The sequence below is a fragment of the Leptonotus elevatus genome, chromosome 5 (assembly GCF_054856555.1).
Source record: "Leptonotus elevatus isolate MCC_2025b chromosome 5, RoL_Lele_1.0, whole genome shotgun sequence".
Lineage (NCBI taxonomy): Eukaryota > Metazoa > Chordata > Actinopteri > Syngnathiformes > Syngnathidae > Leptonotus > Leptonotus elevatus.
This window is the reverse complement of record NC_141243.1, coordinates 18,925,444-18,939,623: the sequence shown is the minus strand read 5'-3', so window position 1 is coordinate 18,939,623 and position 14,180 is coordinate 18,925,444. Positions and strand designations below refer to the sequence as shown.

At 41.0% G+C, this 14,180-nt stretch overlaps 1 protein-coding gene across 2 annotated transcripts in view; it reads right to left on the bottom strand.

The window, feature by feature from the left end:
• Positions 1-14,180, bottom strand: part of ncor2 (nuclear receptor corepressor 2) — a 75,683-nt gene that overhangs the window by 16,160 nt on the left and 45,343 nt on the right. For both annotated transcript variants that reach the window (XM_086075594.1, XM_086075595.1), the window contains exons 16-26: positions 12,697-12,857; positions 11,452-11,514; positions 7,119-7,261; positions 6,895-7,033; positions 3,212-3,641; positions 2,184-2,304; positions 1,458-1,719; positions 696-860; positions 472-608; positions 280-379; positions 45-149 (exon numbers count right to left, since the gene is read on the bottom strand). In XM_086075594.1, coding sequence (XP_085931720.1) covers positions 45-149; positions 280-379; positions 472-608; positions 696-860; positions 1,458-1,719; positions 2,184-2,304; positions 3,212-3,641; positions 6,895-7,033; positions 7,119-7,261; positions 11,452-11,514; positions 12,697-12,857 — 1,826 coding nt within the window. The remainder of the gene's footprint in view (positions 1-44; positions 150-279; positions 380-471; positions 609-695; positions 861-1,457; positions 1,720-2,183; positions 2,305-3,211; positions 3,642-6,894; positions 7,034-7,118; positions 7,262-11,451; positions 11,515-12,696; positions 12,858-14,180) is intronic.

The window sequence follows — 14,180 nt, the reverse complement described above, 5'->3', positions numbered from 1 at the left end:
CTATTATCATTATTAATACAAAAACAATTAAGTCCAAAACATACCTCTTCCACCATCATGAGGTGTGCCTTGGCAAGATGAGTTGTCTGCTTGCAAGGAAGAGCTGCGCGGGGATAACTGTTCTTGCTTTATCACAGGGAATGGACCACCTATAAAACGCAAAGCCATTTAGCAAAGGCACAAAAATAATGTTACTCGAAAAGATGGACTTTGCTATCCATTAAGTGAGCTTAGAAAAATGCCAGACGTGAAAATGGTTGTCCAGATAAATCCACTCACCAACTTTCCTCTGATCAATCCAAGACAAGCTCATCTGAGTAGATGGCATTTTTCCATGTTCAAACCCATGAGCTGGACTGTGCAACTGTACCGGAGTCCCCTGAAAAAGCATTCACTTGTTTAATAGTCTCCGCAATACTTGAGCATATCTTTGCTACAGTCTTTTGCTTCGTTTTCTGCGTTGTATTATACCTGTGTGATCGAGCCTCCTGGTTTGGTTGAGGAAATGAGAGGTGGTGGCTCTGGCATAATGAGAGGTCTCACTGCTGCTTGCCTGGCACTATCCTGTTGCAAACCAGGAAGTATTGGATGGCCCACTTGCTGGAATGCTGACAGGTAGAAGACATTATGAAAAAATTAGCAAAGAAATAGTACAGTGCAATGCAATGCAATGTAATATAAAGAAGAGTCTTTACAGTTAAACTGGAGCAGGTGTTGATCGTGACTGATCTTGGTCATGTCTCGTGGGGACATGGGGAATGGGGACAAAACTGGTCGACCCAAGTTAGTGGACCGTAGGTCATCCGGGCAAAGTGCGGGCCTCTTGACTTCACCATGTGAAGAGAAAGCCTGCAACTTTTCTGCAAAAGCAACATTATACAATACTCAGTCATCATGTATGTCTCAATTTTTTTCGATGTTGTTGTAAGACCGTCTTTTCCTAAAATCCAGGTATATAAAAGTATTCAAGTTCTTCAGTGGGCTTTCTAAGACATGACTGATCTGATATTCACAGCCCAGAAGCTCAAAATGATCAAGTGCACTAAGTACGCCTATGGTCCCTTCTGGATCAGTAGGGATACAATAATTTATTAGCTCCCTCTCTGCCAGTGTCCCAGAAACATATGGGTACACTAGAGAACAAAATAGAGAACACAAACTCAAAGTCAGCAGCCAACTAAGAAAAAAATACTCAAAACACTATTAAACGGGTTTTATTAACTTCCCAAGCATCATGCATTATTCTCAGCATACCTCAGTTTGTCCTTTTCTGACATTTAAAATCTGCCAGATTTAAGAATTAAGATCTGACAACTGCAGTATCACCATAAATAAATTACCCAGAAGTGTTGTGACGTGTCTGTTTACTGTCCGTTTGTCCACAAAAAAATATTGTGCTGCTTGTCACTATGAGAGGTTAAACATTAATTATCCAGTAGGCAATAAAAGAGGCGTACCGTCCTTGTCACCAGTGGAAGGGCTGCGTGGGCGGATGCGAGGGCTGCTGCTATGAGGAGCCTCCCTGTCTCTTTCTATTTGCTGGGAATAAGACTGCTGTTTGCTTGGCTGGCCTAAAAGCTGCTGCTGTTGTTTGACCTCCTGAGATGACTCCCCATGAGCCATGGTGATCTGCTGCTGGTACAGTGCCAAAGCATGGGGGGGCAGTACAGCCTTGTTACCCCCAATTCGCTGATTGCCTTGGACTGATGCTTCTGGTATCTACACACAGGACGAGAAGGAGTTAAATGGTTTATATGATGTATGAACTTGCACAAAATATTTAAATCCTCCTTCATGTATTCAACAGTGACTTTCATATCTACAAACAAAGCATAAAATTGCACGTTTTGAAATCCTTGCAACTTTTCAAAAATCTAATACAAATTCAAGTCCTTTAATTATACATTTTCAAGCTTATAATTTTTTTTAATTTTTTTTGTTTGTCTGGCATTATACTGTAAAATACATTTTGTGATTGCAGATTCTGAAGGGAAAAAAAGCAAGTAACGCACATGTTTTTTGCAGACATTTAATTTGAGTATTATTAAAATCTAATGATTTAGTCAGACAATTACTTGAAATGTTTAGTTTAGTTTAGGTACTTAGTTGCTTTTATATTACAAACACTGCATTAATGGAAGGCCGCAAGCACAAAAGCGGAGGCAGGAGAATGAGTCACTCACAATAGGCGGTATGGCAGCAGCCCGCTGTTTGAGCTGTTTAAGGTCCATGGGCTTCTGCAGAGGGGATGATATGACCCCATCATGAGTGTAGTTCAGTAGGCTTGGACGAGGAGAAGTCATTCTACACAGATATTTAAAAAGAATACAAAAATATTAGTGGGATTTTTCCTTTTGCCTTCTTAAATGTACAACACAAAATAATTTAAAACATTAACAAGTGATGGCTGCATAGTCATAGAAAATGATATTGCAAAATACTAATATAACTGTATCGCTACTATATTAACTTGAACTGCATTATTTACTGTATATATACTCAGTATAAAGTGGCAGAAAGACACAATAGAACAAGTAAAATCTCACACACGCAGACACGCACACACACAAACACACAAACACACAACACACACGTCCCTTTGTTTGCTTTGGCAGAGGGCAGCGTTTTTCTCAGCTCTGCCAATGTTTCAATCGGCACTCATGGAAAAAAAAAAGAACAAATACAGCGCAAACAAGACTAATCATTCCTCCCACGCACTTTGACACCCATTTCTTGTGGCCTCATTCACAGGCACGCACATAGACAGCATACACTTAAACATGCACATTATAAGCCTTAAGTGCCACTGAAACTATTTTGCTGACAGACGAACAAGTATGAGAGTACAAACAACAAGTGAGGGCTGGTGATGTTTTCGCCGGGGTGGGCAATTGAAATAAATGAAAAAATATATAAATTTTACTCATCAATAATTGCATAGTATTTATCCTGCTCATCTAAAATTAAATATAAATATGTTTTGAGGTATTCTTATTATAATTATATATTACATATTTTTTTCCCTGAAGAGATGTCACTGCACACAACTATTGTTTTGCTTAATGACACTTGGAACTCCAGCATGTTAGAATTATTTTTAGTGGAGGAGATTTTAAATATAGGGCACATTTCGTCTCGATATGCATTAAAAAATTATTGGAAAATTTGAAGATGCATAAATGCATTCTAAAAGATTGTCATGCGTTTTCACCTGTTCTTTTCTGTGTTGTCTGTTTCTTCCACTTCATCAGCACTGCAAGTGGCACTAGAGTCGCTGTCCCCATGGGAGCCTACTTTGGCCCCATGGTCCTTCTTTGAGCTCTTGGGACAGTTCTTGACATCGTCAGCCTCTGCTGTAGAAGCTTTCTTGTCTGTGGCGTCACTGCTTGGTGATGATGGGGTGAGATCCTTGTTTGGCTCCCCCGTTTCAGTCTTTATCTCCTGCTTGATGGAGACCTCTGCATCTTGTTTTACTGGAGGTTTCACATCTGCAGCCTGCTCTGTGTCTGATCCAGCTACCTCTTTGTCCCCAGTATTAGAGCCAGCCCTCGACTTATTCGAACCCTCTTCCTTGGCCTTGGTATCATCACCTGAATGTGGTGATGGCAAACTCTCTGTGTCCGAGCTGTTGTTGGCACCACCTACCAGAAGGCAAAGCAAGGGACTCGTGAGTGAGTTGGTATAATACAAAACCAGCTAGAATTTATGTTGTCTACTTGAATGCATAAATGCTGTACTGCACATAGAGTCCTCATTTTCTTCCCTCAGGAAAAAAAATACCACGGTGCCATCCATTACAATCTGCTACTGGTTACTATCTTAACTAAATGACCATTACTATGATACCACGATGTGTGGCAGTAGATGCCATTACCAGAACACACATCAACTATACAGCAGACATGGCATCAGTACGGCTGAAATAAAAAATCTGCAGCTGTTGTCAACGCAGAGCAACACGAGGCAAAATCTGCTGAAAACACTGAACCTAAACAAATGATGATGATGTCCTCTTGACAAGAGAATTGCACATACCTCCCTGGAGGACAAAGGGGGAGAAATAATAAAGATTTACGAATAGTGGAACTGACATAGTTTAATGAGTTTATTTCACATGGACAAAAAAAAAACCTGTATGTCATGTAGTGTCCAGAAAATTAAGAGTGACTCAGCTCTACCCGTTAGAGATTAACTCAGGTTGTAATGCCATCTAAAATAGCCTTGAATAAGTATTCATACTCCTTGAACTTTTCAAAATTTCCTCACAACCACAAACGTAAAAATAAAATAAAAAATAAAATAAAATAAAAAGCAAATAAAAATGTGAAAAATGTATTTGTATTCAGCCTCCCTGAGTCAGTATTTCGTATAGCCACATTTTGCTGCATTTACCGTTGCAATTCCTTGGGATATGTCGCTGTCAGCTCTGGACATCTAGACACAACACCCCCCCCCCCCCCCCTTCTTAACAAAATTGCTGAAGCTCAGCCAGATAGGATGGAGAATGTCTGTGAACAGCAATTTTCAATTCTTGCCACAAATGCTCATTGAGATTTAGGTCTGCACTTTGGATAGTCCATTCTAGCGAATGAACATTATTTGATCTGAACAATTCAATTATAGTTCTGAATTTCTGTTTCAAGTTTCATGTTTCAAGTATTTTGCAGCCTGCAACAGGTTTCCTGTCTCTGCTAACAAAAAAGCTCCACAGCCTGATATTGCCATTAGAATGTTTCACAGTGTGGATGGTGTGTTCATGTTCAGAGTGATGAGCAGTGTTATTTTTCTGCCAGTTAGTGCTTTGCATTTAATAAATAAAATAAAAAAACACTTTTCCTACCACTTCACAATTATGTGCTACTTTTTGTCAGTTTGTCACATAAAATCTCGACAAAATACATTCAAGCTTGTGATTGTTAACTAATTTGCTCCCCAAAACGTATAAATACGTTCTATTTTCAATGTTTTAAGTGTCCCAAAGACGTATATTTTTAAAAATGTTTTGTAATGCTAGAGCATACAGAAGGCTTTGATGCAGCCTCTCAACTACAAAGAACGGTTGAAGAAATGGTAGTTATTACACAAATGGCCAGCAGATGGCAGCAGAGCAAAAGATATCAACCAGGGCTATGTTGAAACAAAAAAAACTCAATTACTCACAATTCTAAATAGCTTTGTGAATAATTATGAAATGTAGCTATATTCTAATGCTAATTGCTGCGAAACAGATAGAAATATACTTTTTTTCTTGATGAAAGAAGAGACTCTAATCTTTCTTTTGGTAGGTTAATGTTTTTTATGGCAATAGAACACAATCTTTTGTGGGCCTTTGCAAAACCAGTCAAAATCCAGTTAAACAGCCGGGAGTGAAGGAGCTTGCTTCAGTGAAAAAAGCAGGGAGTAAAAATTTGAAAAAGTTCAAGGGGCATGAATACCTTTTTAAGGCACCTTTTTATATCAGTGATAATAATTAATGAATAATGGCTGAACATTAAATGATTGATGAGTCACATTTTGAAGCATCCATCCATCCATTTTCTGAACCACTTTATCCTCAATGAAAGTAAAATGGAATGCACTACGATACTTTGCTGCATAGGTACTGTTGACTGTTGTCACAACTTATTTGCTGTAATGACGTAAGGAACAACACCTCTGCGAAACAATCCATTCCTTTTCTATAGCACTTGTTCTCACAAAGGTCATAGATGAGCTGGAAACACAGTGTACTGTTCACCACACAATTGCACTGCATAACATTCATATATATGTCAATAATATATACCAATTGATGGAGAAAAAAATCATGTAACAATAATCCACAACTACTACTTTAACCAAAGAAAATGTATTAGACTGCTCTTCTCAATGTATAACGCATATGTTATTGGCAACGTGACAAGTGGCTGCCATTGTTAAAGAATTTACAAAAATAATAAAGGAAATCATGAAATGAGCACTTCAAATGCTTCTAAAATCATCTATAACAAATAAATTCACAAATAAACAATTGACTGCTGAAGTACATGACCTATTCTCCTGCCCACACTGCTCTCCTCACCAATAACCTTCCATTTGTGCATCGTAGTGTTTAAAATGTTAATGTTAAAGCTTTTTCTGCATCAAGCTTGCTCTACCAATGCCCAGATGAGTACGAAAAGCCCAGACTTTTTAACTGCGACTATACCTATCAGCTTGTATCTTCCCTTGATAATTATGCGTCTTAAATGTAATCTGGGGACGGGGATTAATAAACTTCGGTGGACACTCCACAGTTTCTTAGAGGTGGGGAGGGTGACGTTATGCTTGTCCCCGCACAAATGTAGTGTTGTGTTAGTGAGCGTACGACACAATTGGAATGGAAACTGGGAAAAAAAATACAAGCCAGCATCGAGTACAACCCAAACTCCAACTCAGTCTCCAAGAAAACTGAAAAAAAATGAAGAGTTTATTCGAGTGCCCGTACTCGCACGCGTAACATACACTAGCTTGGCACAGAGGCTGACAAACTCAGCATTTGTCAGCATTTGAAACGTCACAGTAATTTTGACCTGTTGACATCTCTGAATTTTGGCCTGTATGAGCAATTGGTGGATATTTTTAACTGAAACTTGTCAGCCAATCAGAGTTGGTTATACAACATTGTAGTCTACTTCAAAGGTGTTTTTGGCCAGACTTTCTATAGGCGATAGAACAGAAAAACATTCCCCCCAAAAAGCCATTTTTTCCAACACCAAAAAACTCAATTTCTCCTGATTTTCAAAATGATTGGTCTATTGTACTGAGGTTTAAGTGGCCATTCCAGCAGACTTGGGGTTTTGACAGACTATCTTGTTTGGGGAATCTTGTCACATTGCTAATATTATCTTTATTTGTTCTCTTAATTCAATGTACCTTCTCCATCTTCAGGTGCCTCTTCTTCATTGCCACTAGCCCCTGAGCCCTCCAATTCTTCTTCCTCTGCGGTGAACTGTGCAGTGGCCTCTTCATTTTGAAGGGTTTTGCCCCTGCGGCGAGCCTTTCGTTCCTTCTCCTAGGTTAAAATTCAACACATTAAAAATGGGTAAATAAAGTGTGATCTCTGTGAGAAAACATCTTTTTTGGGTTTTAATGCCTACCGATTTCATTTTATGTTGCTGCAAAATCTCATCCAGTTTTTGCCTCTTCTTGTAGTTGAAATAGAAGTTCTTACACTGTGACACAGTTTTTGATCCCACCATCTTGGCAATGGCAGACCAGTTCCTACCATACTGAAGAAGACCTGCAACAATGATGAAGCGGGGTTTAAATTAAAGGCAACATTATTGTTACCACCCTAAATGCAGTCAAAAAATAAAATTGTTAGAGTAGCCTTGTAAAAATTGTAATGTATGATTAACACTGAAAGAATAAAGTCTCTCAAATAATAATGATTTATCAGCAATAACATGTAAGTGTCTCTTAATAGTTTTCCTTTCTCAAGAACTTGATTCCGCGGTGTAACAGACATTGTGAATAAGATGAGCATTGGCAAACTGCCATTATATTCCTAAATACACAAAACCATAGAAATGTTAAGGGGAGTGGTCATATTAAATCTAAACCGCCCCTTATGTCAATGACATCAATAACACTCCCTCACTGAGGTCACGCTGTGTTATATTCTGACTAACTTTGATGTGACCCAGTTCCAAGAAACCCTGGTCCTTTACTCAGTCAACCACATGATTGTGCCTTTCACAAGAGTCGACATGCACCCGCCAGACCAGAGAACGATAGCAAAAGTGGTCATGAAATTCACATATCACATGTGCTAAAAGAATTGTTGTAGGGAGCGGTTAGCATGTTTGTGCAAGAGAGGGCCAAAGAAGATAGTGTAGAATTTACTCTGGTGGTTCCCCTTCAGCGTGTGCTGTTAGCTAAAAGCAGACCATTAGCAGTGTGTGCTGTAAGAGGCTTAACCTACACCACCCACTTGTTTCCTGTGCCAGTATGACAGGTCCTGGCAGGGTGCTCTCTCTGAGGGTTGTGGGTTGTTAAGAACAAGCCCGGAGCCAACCTAGCGGGGTAACCTTATACAAGAGTTCAGAGATCTTTGCTTTGGTCAGTGGAGAAAGGAAGACATCAAGCAGATGCTTTTTGATATTAATCTTGATACTTAAAAACGGCGACGATGCATCTCTGACATAAACATTTCAGCTGTCAAAATGTCTACTAAAAAATAATCCGCCACATACAAACCAGTTCATCTAACAAGTGAGAGAGCACTAGTATTTAAATTTTTCAAAAACATATTGATGACAATAAACAAACAACAAACAAGCTACAGCAAAAGCTGAACTGTCTTCATATAAATAAATAAAGTGGCAAGCCTATCACTGAAGACATTGTTAAAAGAATGAAGCAAAAAAAGAGCATACTTTTATGGCCTAACCAATTCCAAAAGACAGGTAGACAACTAGTAACGCCTATATTAGAGAGTGTGATCCCATGAATTTAAAGTTTTTGGAAAGCAAATACTCAGAAGGAAAAGTAATGACAAATATCAATACCTAGTTTAATCCTTGTATGCAAGTGTACAAAGCGCATTCCCAAGTAGCTGCAGTTGACTCAAAGCCTTAGAGGCAAGGGGGACACGTGGATCAAACATCCAATCAGCAGCAGCAGTACTGAAGCAGGTGGTTGCCTCGCACCCAATCAGGACCCTGAAAGGCCTTAAGCACCACCCAGAGAAGTCCAATCAATAGCTGGTGTAGCCAGAACGTGGTTGTCACTGTGTCACATGCCTGTTACTTCAGCCGTCGTTTTGTGGCCCTGCTGAATCACACGATCTGACTGTCTGATCTCTGCAAGGAGAGCCTGGAATGCTCTTCGACACTGGGCCTTCCGATCCGGAGCACAGATGAAAACAGCTTAAACCCTCCACTCTTACTTCCAGCTGGCTTGATACTTGAGCTGGGGTCAGGTTGACATGCTCAAAAACAGCACATGCTCCTCGTCTCTCCCCGTCTCTCTGCTATTCCTTGTGCCTCAGTAATTGTAGCTCTGTTCTTGTGCTGCGTCTCTCTTCAATGGCGGCCGCCTAGGAAGACTTCCACTGGAAAGTGGGACTACGAGGCTGTGCTCTGTGCTGACTCTCTCTCTTTCTCTCTGTCATCTGATCTTTCCTCTATCTCTCTTTTCCCCCTCCCTCTCTCTGTCAGCATATCCCTCCCCCTACCTCACTCTGCCAGCAGGCACCACCGACCAGTGCACACTGCACACACAAATGCATGAGTACACACTAACTCGAGCCCTCTCGCTCCCTCTCTCTCTCCCCTGTTAATACTTTAACACAGACACAAACACACACTCAGGCAGTCCAAGTGTAAACACAGAGGGGGTAGAGAGAGGAGGGGGTGGGAAGTAGAGCGAGAGAGCAAACGAGAGAGAGAGAGAGAGAGAGAGAGAGAGAGAGAGAGAGAGAGAGAGAGAGAGAGAGAGAGAGAGAGAGAGAGAGAGAGAGAGAGAGAGAGAGAGAGAGAGAGAATGGACACTGAGTAGGGAGGGATAAAGAAGTGAAGAGTAAGCAAAGAGAGATGGGGGGACAGGGGAGGCAACAGAGTTGATGTTGATACCATGAGAAAGCATAAAGGCTTTCACATTTTTCCTGACTGACCTGCTTTTCATCTTGAATGTGACCTCTCCAGTCTATAATAAAACCGAGTAAGGAGAGAGGGCAAGTAGGGGGAGTGTGGAAGGGGATGGGGTGGGGGGTGTCCCCTCACTTGCCAAATCTTCCACAGCTCTTGCCAACTTGGGCTGGTGCCATCTCCCAAACCGAAAAGTGGACAGGGAGAGATGCAAAAACCAAGCAGCAGTGGAAAAGAAAGATGATATGTGGTTTTCTACCTGCATTTCCTTTATGTGGGTTCTTCCAGCAAGTGGAGCAGGGGCCTTTATCCAGGTGCCTGCTTGCACTCTGGCAAAGTCTTACAGATTACTGCACTTACAGGAACGCTAGCCAAGAAGTGTACAAATGCAAACACACAACTTGGATCCCGATCCAAGAGATACAACATTTACAAGACATCTATCTAACACACAGGCCCACACATAGAGATTGTGCTAGTAGATTTAAAAACAAACAAAAAAAACTGCCTTAGAACAACTCTTGTCTGAGCTACGGATCTTTGAGCAGCAATGAAGATGAGTTATTGTTGCAACGCTATCCTGGAAAGCAGGGAAAAATTCAAATGACCTGTGACATAAATGCCATTTTTCAGATCTGTTTAACCAAAGGAGATGAACACATTAAGCTTACAGACAACTAAGCTTCTTAAACACATATAAGAACCTGGAAGAAAGAGCGGTGAGCTCCTTGTTGAACTTGTACAATACTAGATAGGGAGGTGGGGTAAACAAATTTGGGCTATACTCTTGTGTATTTAGGGCTGCTAGAATTTCTGGGGGGGGAAATGGCAAGACTAGTCCTTCTTCAATTCTGGCTGCTGTCGCTGGGGTTCAGTGGTTACATAAGCACTTCATAGAAGCCCTGCTTCCACTGAACTGCCAGGCTAATCCTCTGGGATGGAGCACCCCACTAATCCCACCGTAGAGGAATGGAACTGAAGACATTAACCAGGATTACTACACAGTCCTGTGTTCAAGCCAAGCAGTGCCAGATATTGAAAAATAACCCCTTAACAGACAAATAATCTACAAATATACCTCCAGATTGCTGGGGCCAATAAACATGTAAACAAGAGGCAGCAGGTGTCGTATTTGGCACTAGAGCAGGGGTGAGGCCTGAGGACCGAGTTTGCCCACCACTGTACTAGAGCAACAGTGCTACAACTGTGATTAGAAGGAAGGATGGATTTAATTATTCAGAAGCAAAACTCAAGTCACACAAAGCCATGCAGATGACCCAAATCATCACTATTCAGACAGCAGGTCGCATAGGTTCAATGATAATATCAGCAATCTTGTCAAACTGGTGCTACAGATCTGTAGGGAATCCCTAACTAAGAGTCAATAATTATACTACTGAGAGTGAGAAGCTCAATGAGAATCATGTACTTCGCACAACAAACACAATCACACACAGTACAAATGTGAGGACATTGGGCACAGTATCAGAGACCTCTGTGAATCAGCCATGGACTGCTGGGTAATCTCCTGTCAGAGATAATAAACAGGCAGGTTAATGACTGCTGCAATTTTGCAGAGGTTAACTGATAAGGGACAGACTTTACAGCCACCATGATAAGACAGGCTGCCTTGACCCAGAGAAAGGAAATGGCTAGAAAGAGCAGCAGCCACAGTCCACACACAGACACAACTTAGCACGTGGCAACTGCTGCCTCACTAACAGGAAGGCACATCCTCATCATTTGTCTGGTGTACTTTTAAAGCCACGTGTGACATCTCTATAATTAACAATAATGTCGCAAACAAAGTCATAGAGGAAAGAAAGTTTTGTTGTGTTACCTTTTTTGGCAGTTTCCATCTCTTCTTCTGTCCAGCGAGAACTCTCATTCATCTCAAAATTGGCTGTCTCAGAAACATACACATACACGCACACACACAGACACACACACACACACACACACACACACATGTATAAGTAAGAAGAAGGAGGGGAGTGGGCAGTTGCAAGTGACAATGTCAGTTAGGGAGTGACTGACAAGAGGAAAGGAAAGACAAATTAGAGAAGAAAAAAACAATATGTGGGGGCAGGGTGTTTTTACTGCTTGCTAAAAAGACACTGTTGCCTAAGTCGCTAGGGACTGTTTGTTTTAGATGGAAGAAGCAGGAAATCGAAGGGGAGAAGTCAGTTAATGATTATAGACTACAACTGCCTTTTCCCTCTCTGCACAAGTTATTAGCCAGAGTGACCCTGGCCCTGCCCAACACATAGCCACGTTGGATTTTGTACTTGTAAGTCCTCTATATGGACCTGTAAAGGACAAAGTAGCCAGCCAAGCACTGCAAACGAAAGAAGGTGGCTGTTCAGAGTCCCTGCAACTTGACTCACTGGGGAATTCCGCCTGACTAAACGTATTGATAGCAACATGCAACATATACTGTACACACAACAGCTGATGTATTAAAAATGTGTAACCACTAGCAGAATTGATGCTGTGAGTATAGCTAACTGACAACTGGCAAAGACTCCATAGGGGGGCAGCCGGCACTTAAATAACTGTAAGAGGAAAGAGGACTAAAGGGCCAACAGTGCACTCTGGTGGTATGGGATAAGAGATCATTATTTGGAGCGCAAGTGAGGCAGTCAAAAGAGTGGGCTAACTTATTTTTTGTCATATTGCGGGAGGGTAAGTTAAAGTTTTGTGTCTACCACCCAATGGTTGTGGTCTTAGTCCAAACATCATCAAATCTATTGATTGTTTGTGAATGATGATCAATTACCGGTACATTCCCTTCCGGTACATTGCATATTATCTGTATATGCACAATGAATAACAATAATGTTGCTTCCAAATAAATGTTATTGATGTAATTGGAGGAATATGACATTGAATATTTCATTTTGTTTTCATAATACAGTAGTCAGGAAACAGACTAGCATCTCTCAATGACTAGTTGACATTTATTCTTGTCCACGGGGGGACTTCAACTATGACCCTACAGTTTAAAGCCCAAAGACCTTATAGATGAGCTACCGTCACCCCACAACCAGCTTAAGTGATTTGATGTTAATCCACCAAGACTGACCGAGTTCACTGTTGACAGGCGGCGTGGTCGTCTCCTCCACCTCGCTGGTCATTGAGCGGGTGATTCGGCCCTTCCGGCGCCCCTGGCTGTTAGCTGTTCGTCGACCCTTGACAGCCACTGCAGGCTCTTTGTCCTCTGCATCTTCCCCAGAAGTTTCATCTCTGCAATTTAGAAATGGCATTCCATTTTCAAACAACTGACAACATTGTGATCTTGGATGCATCAATTCATCCATCACAATGAATGACATGCAGTCTGTAATTAGATTACAAGTCACGTTTCCAATTTCAGCTCAGCTTGCCACTGTACAGTATGTAATAGTAAACCCTTATTCGTATGTTTCCTTCCACCACAAGGTGTGTACATCGAATGGGAATGCAGTCTGCCACCTTCAAATTTTATTTATTCAGGAAAAACCCTTTCAAAACTACCTGATGATACTGTGTGAAAAAGTACTTCTCCCCTTGCTAAATTATGAATTCACTGGCTGATAACATTTTTCAGTTCATTTTAACTGACCCCACCCTAACCAAGCCCGATTATCTCCAGACCTGTTCAATGAGCGGTGAACCTTTCCAGGAGTGGCCCGAGCACAGTGGCGACTCATCCAGTGGTCACAAAGGAACTCTGGACAACATCTAAATAACTTTCTGGCTTCCGTTGACTCAATTCATGATTCAACAATGAGGAAAAGACTGGGCAAATGACATCCATGACGAAAACCACTGCTGACCAAAAATAACATAAAGGCTCATCTTATTTTGGCAAAACGTGAAGGGAGAATGTTGACAAAATAGCTGACAAAATGAAAGTGGAACTTTGTGAAAGGTATGTGCATTTCAGAAAAATAATATTACACCAACAGTCAAACATATTGGTGGTAGTGTGATGGTCTGGGGCTGCTTTTCTACTTCTGGACTTGAATAACTTGCTATAATTGATGGAACCATGAATTCTGTCTTTTACCAGATACTCCTGAGGGAGAATGTTTGGCCATCAGTTTGTGATCTTAAGCTGAAGCACTTTTTAGTTTAAAAACACATCAGCAAATCAACTACTGTATGTCTTAGAAAAAACAAAATGAAGGTCTTGGAGTTGCCAAGTCGAAGTACCGGGTAGTCTATTGAAATGTTATGGCATAACCTTTAAAAGGCTTGTCCATGCTTGAAAACCTTCCAGTGTAGCTGAATTAAAGCAATACTACAAAGAAAATTGGGTGAAAATATCTCCACAGAGATGTGGAAACACTCATCAGTTATGGAAAACACTTGATTTCGGGTGTTGCTATGGAGGGTGGCCCAACCAGTTATTAGGTTTAGGGGGCAATCACTTTTTCACACAGGGCTAGGTTGGCTAGGTTGGCTTGCCCCCCCCCCCCCTAATAATAGAAAACTTCATTAAAAAACTGCATTCTGTGTTTGCTTGTGTTGTCTTTGACTTATGTTGAAATGTGCTTGATAATGGGAAACATTTAAGTGTGACAC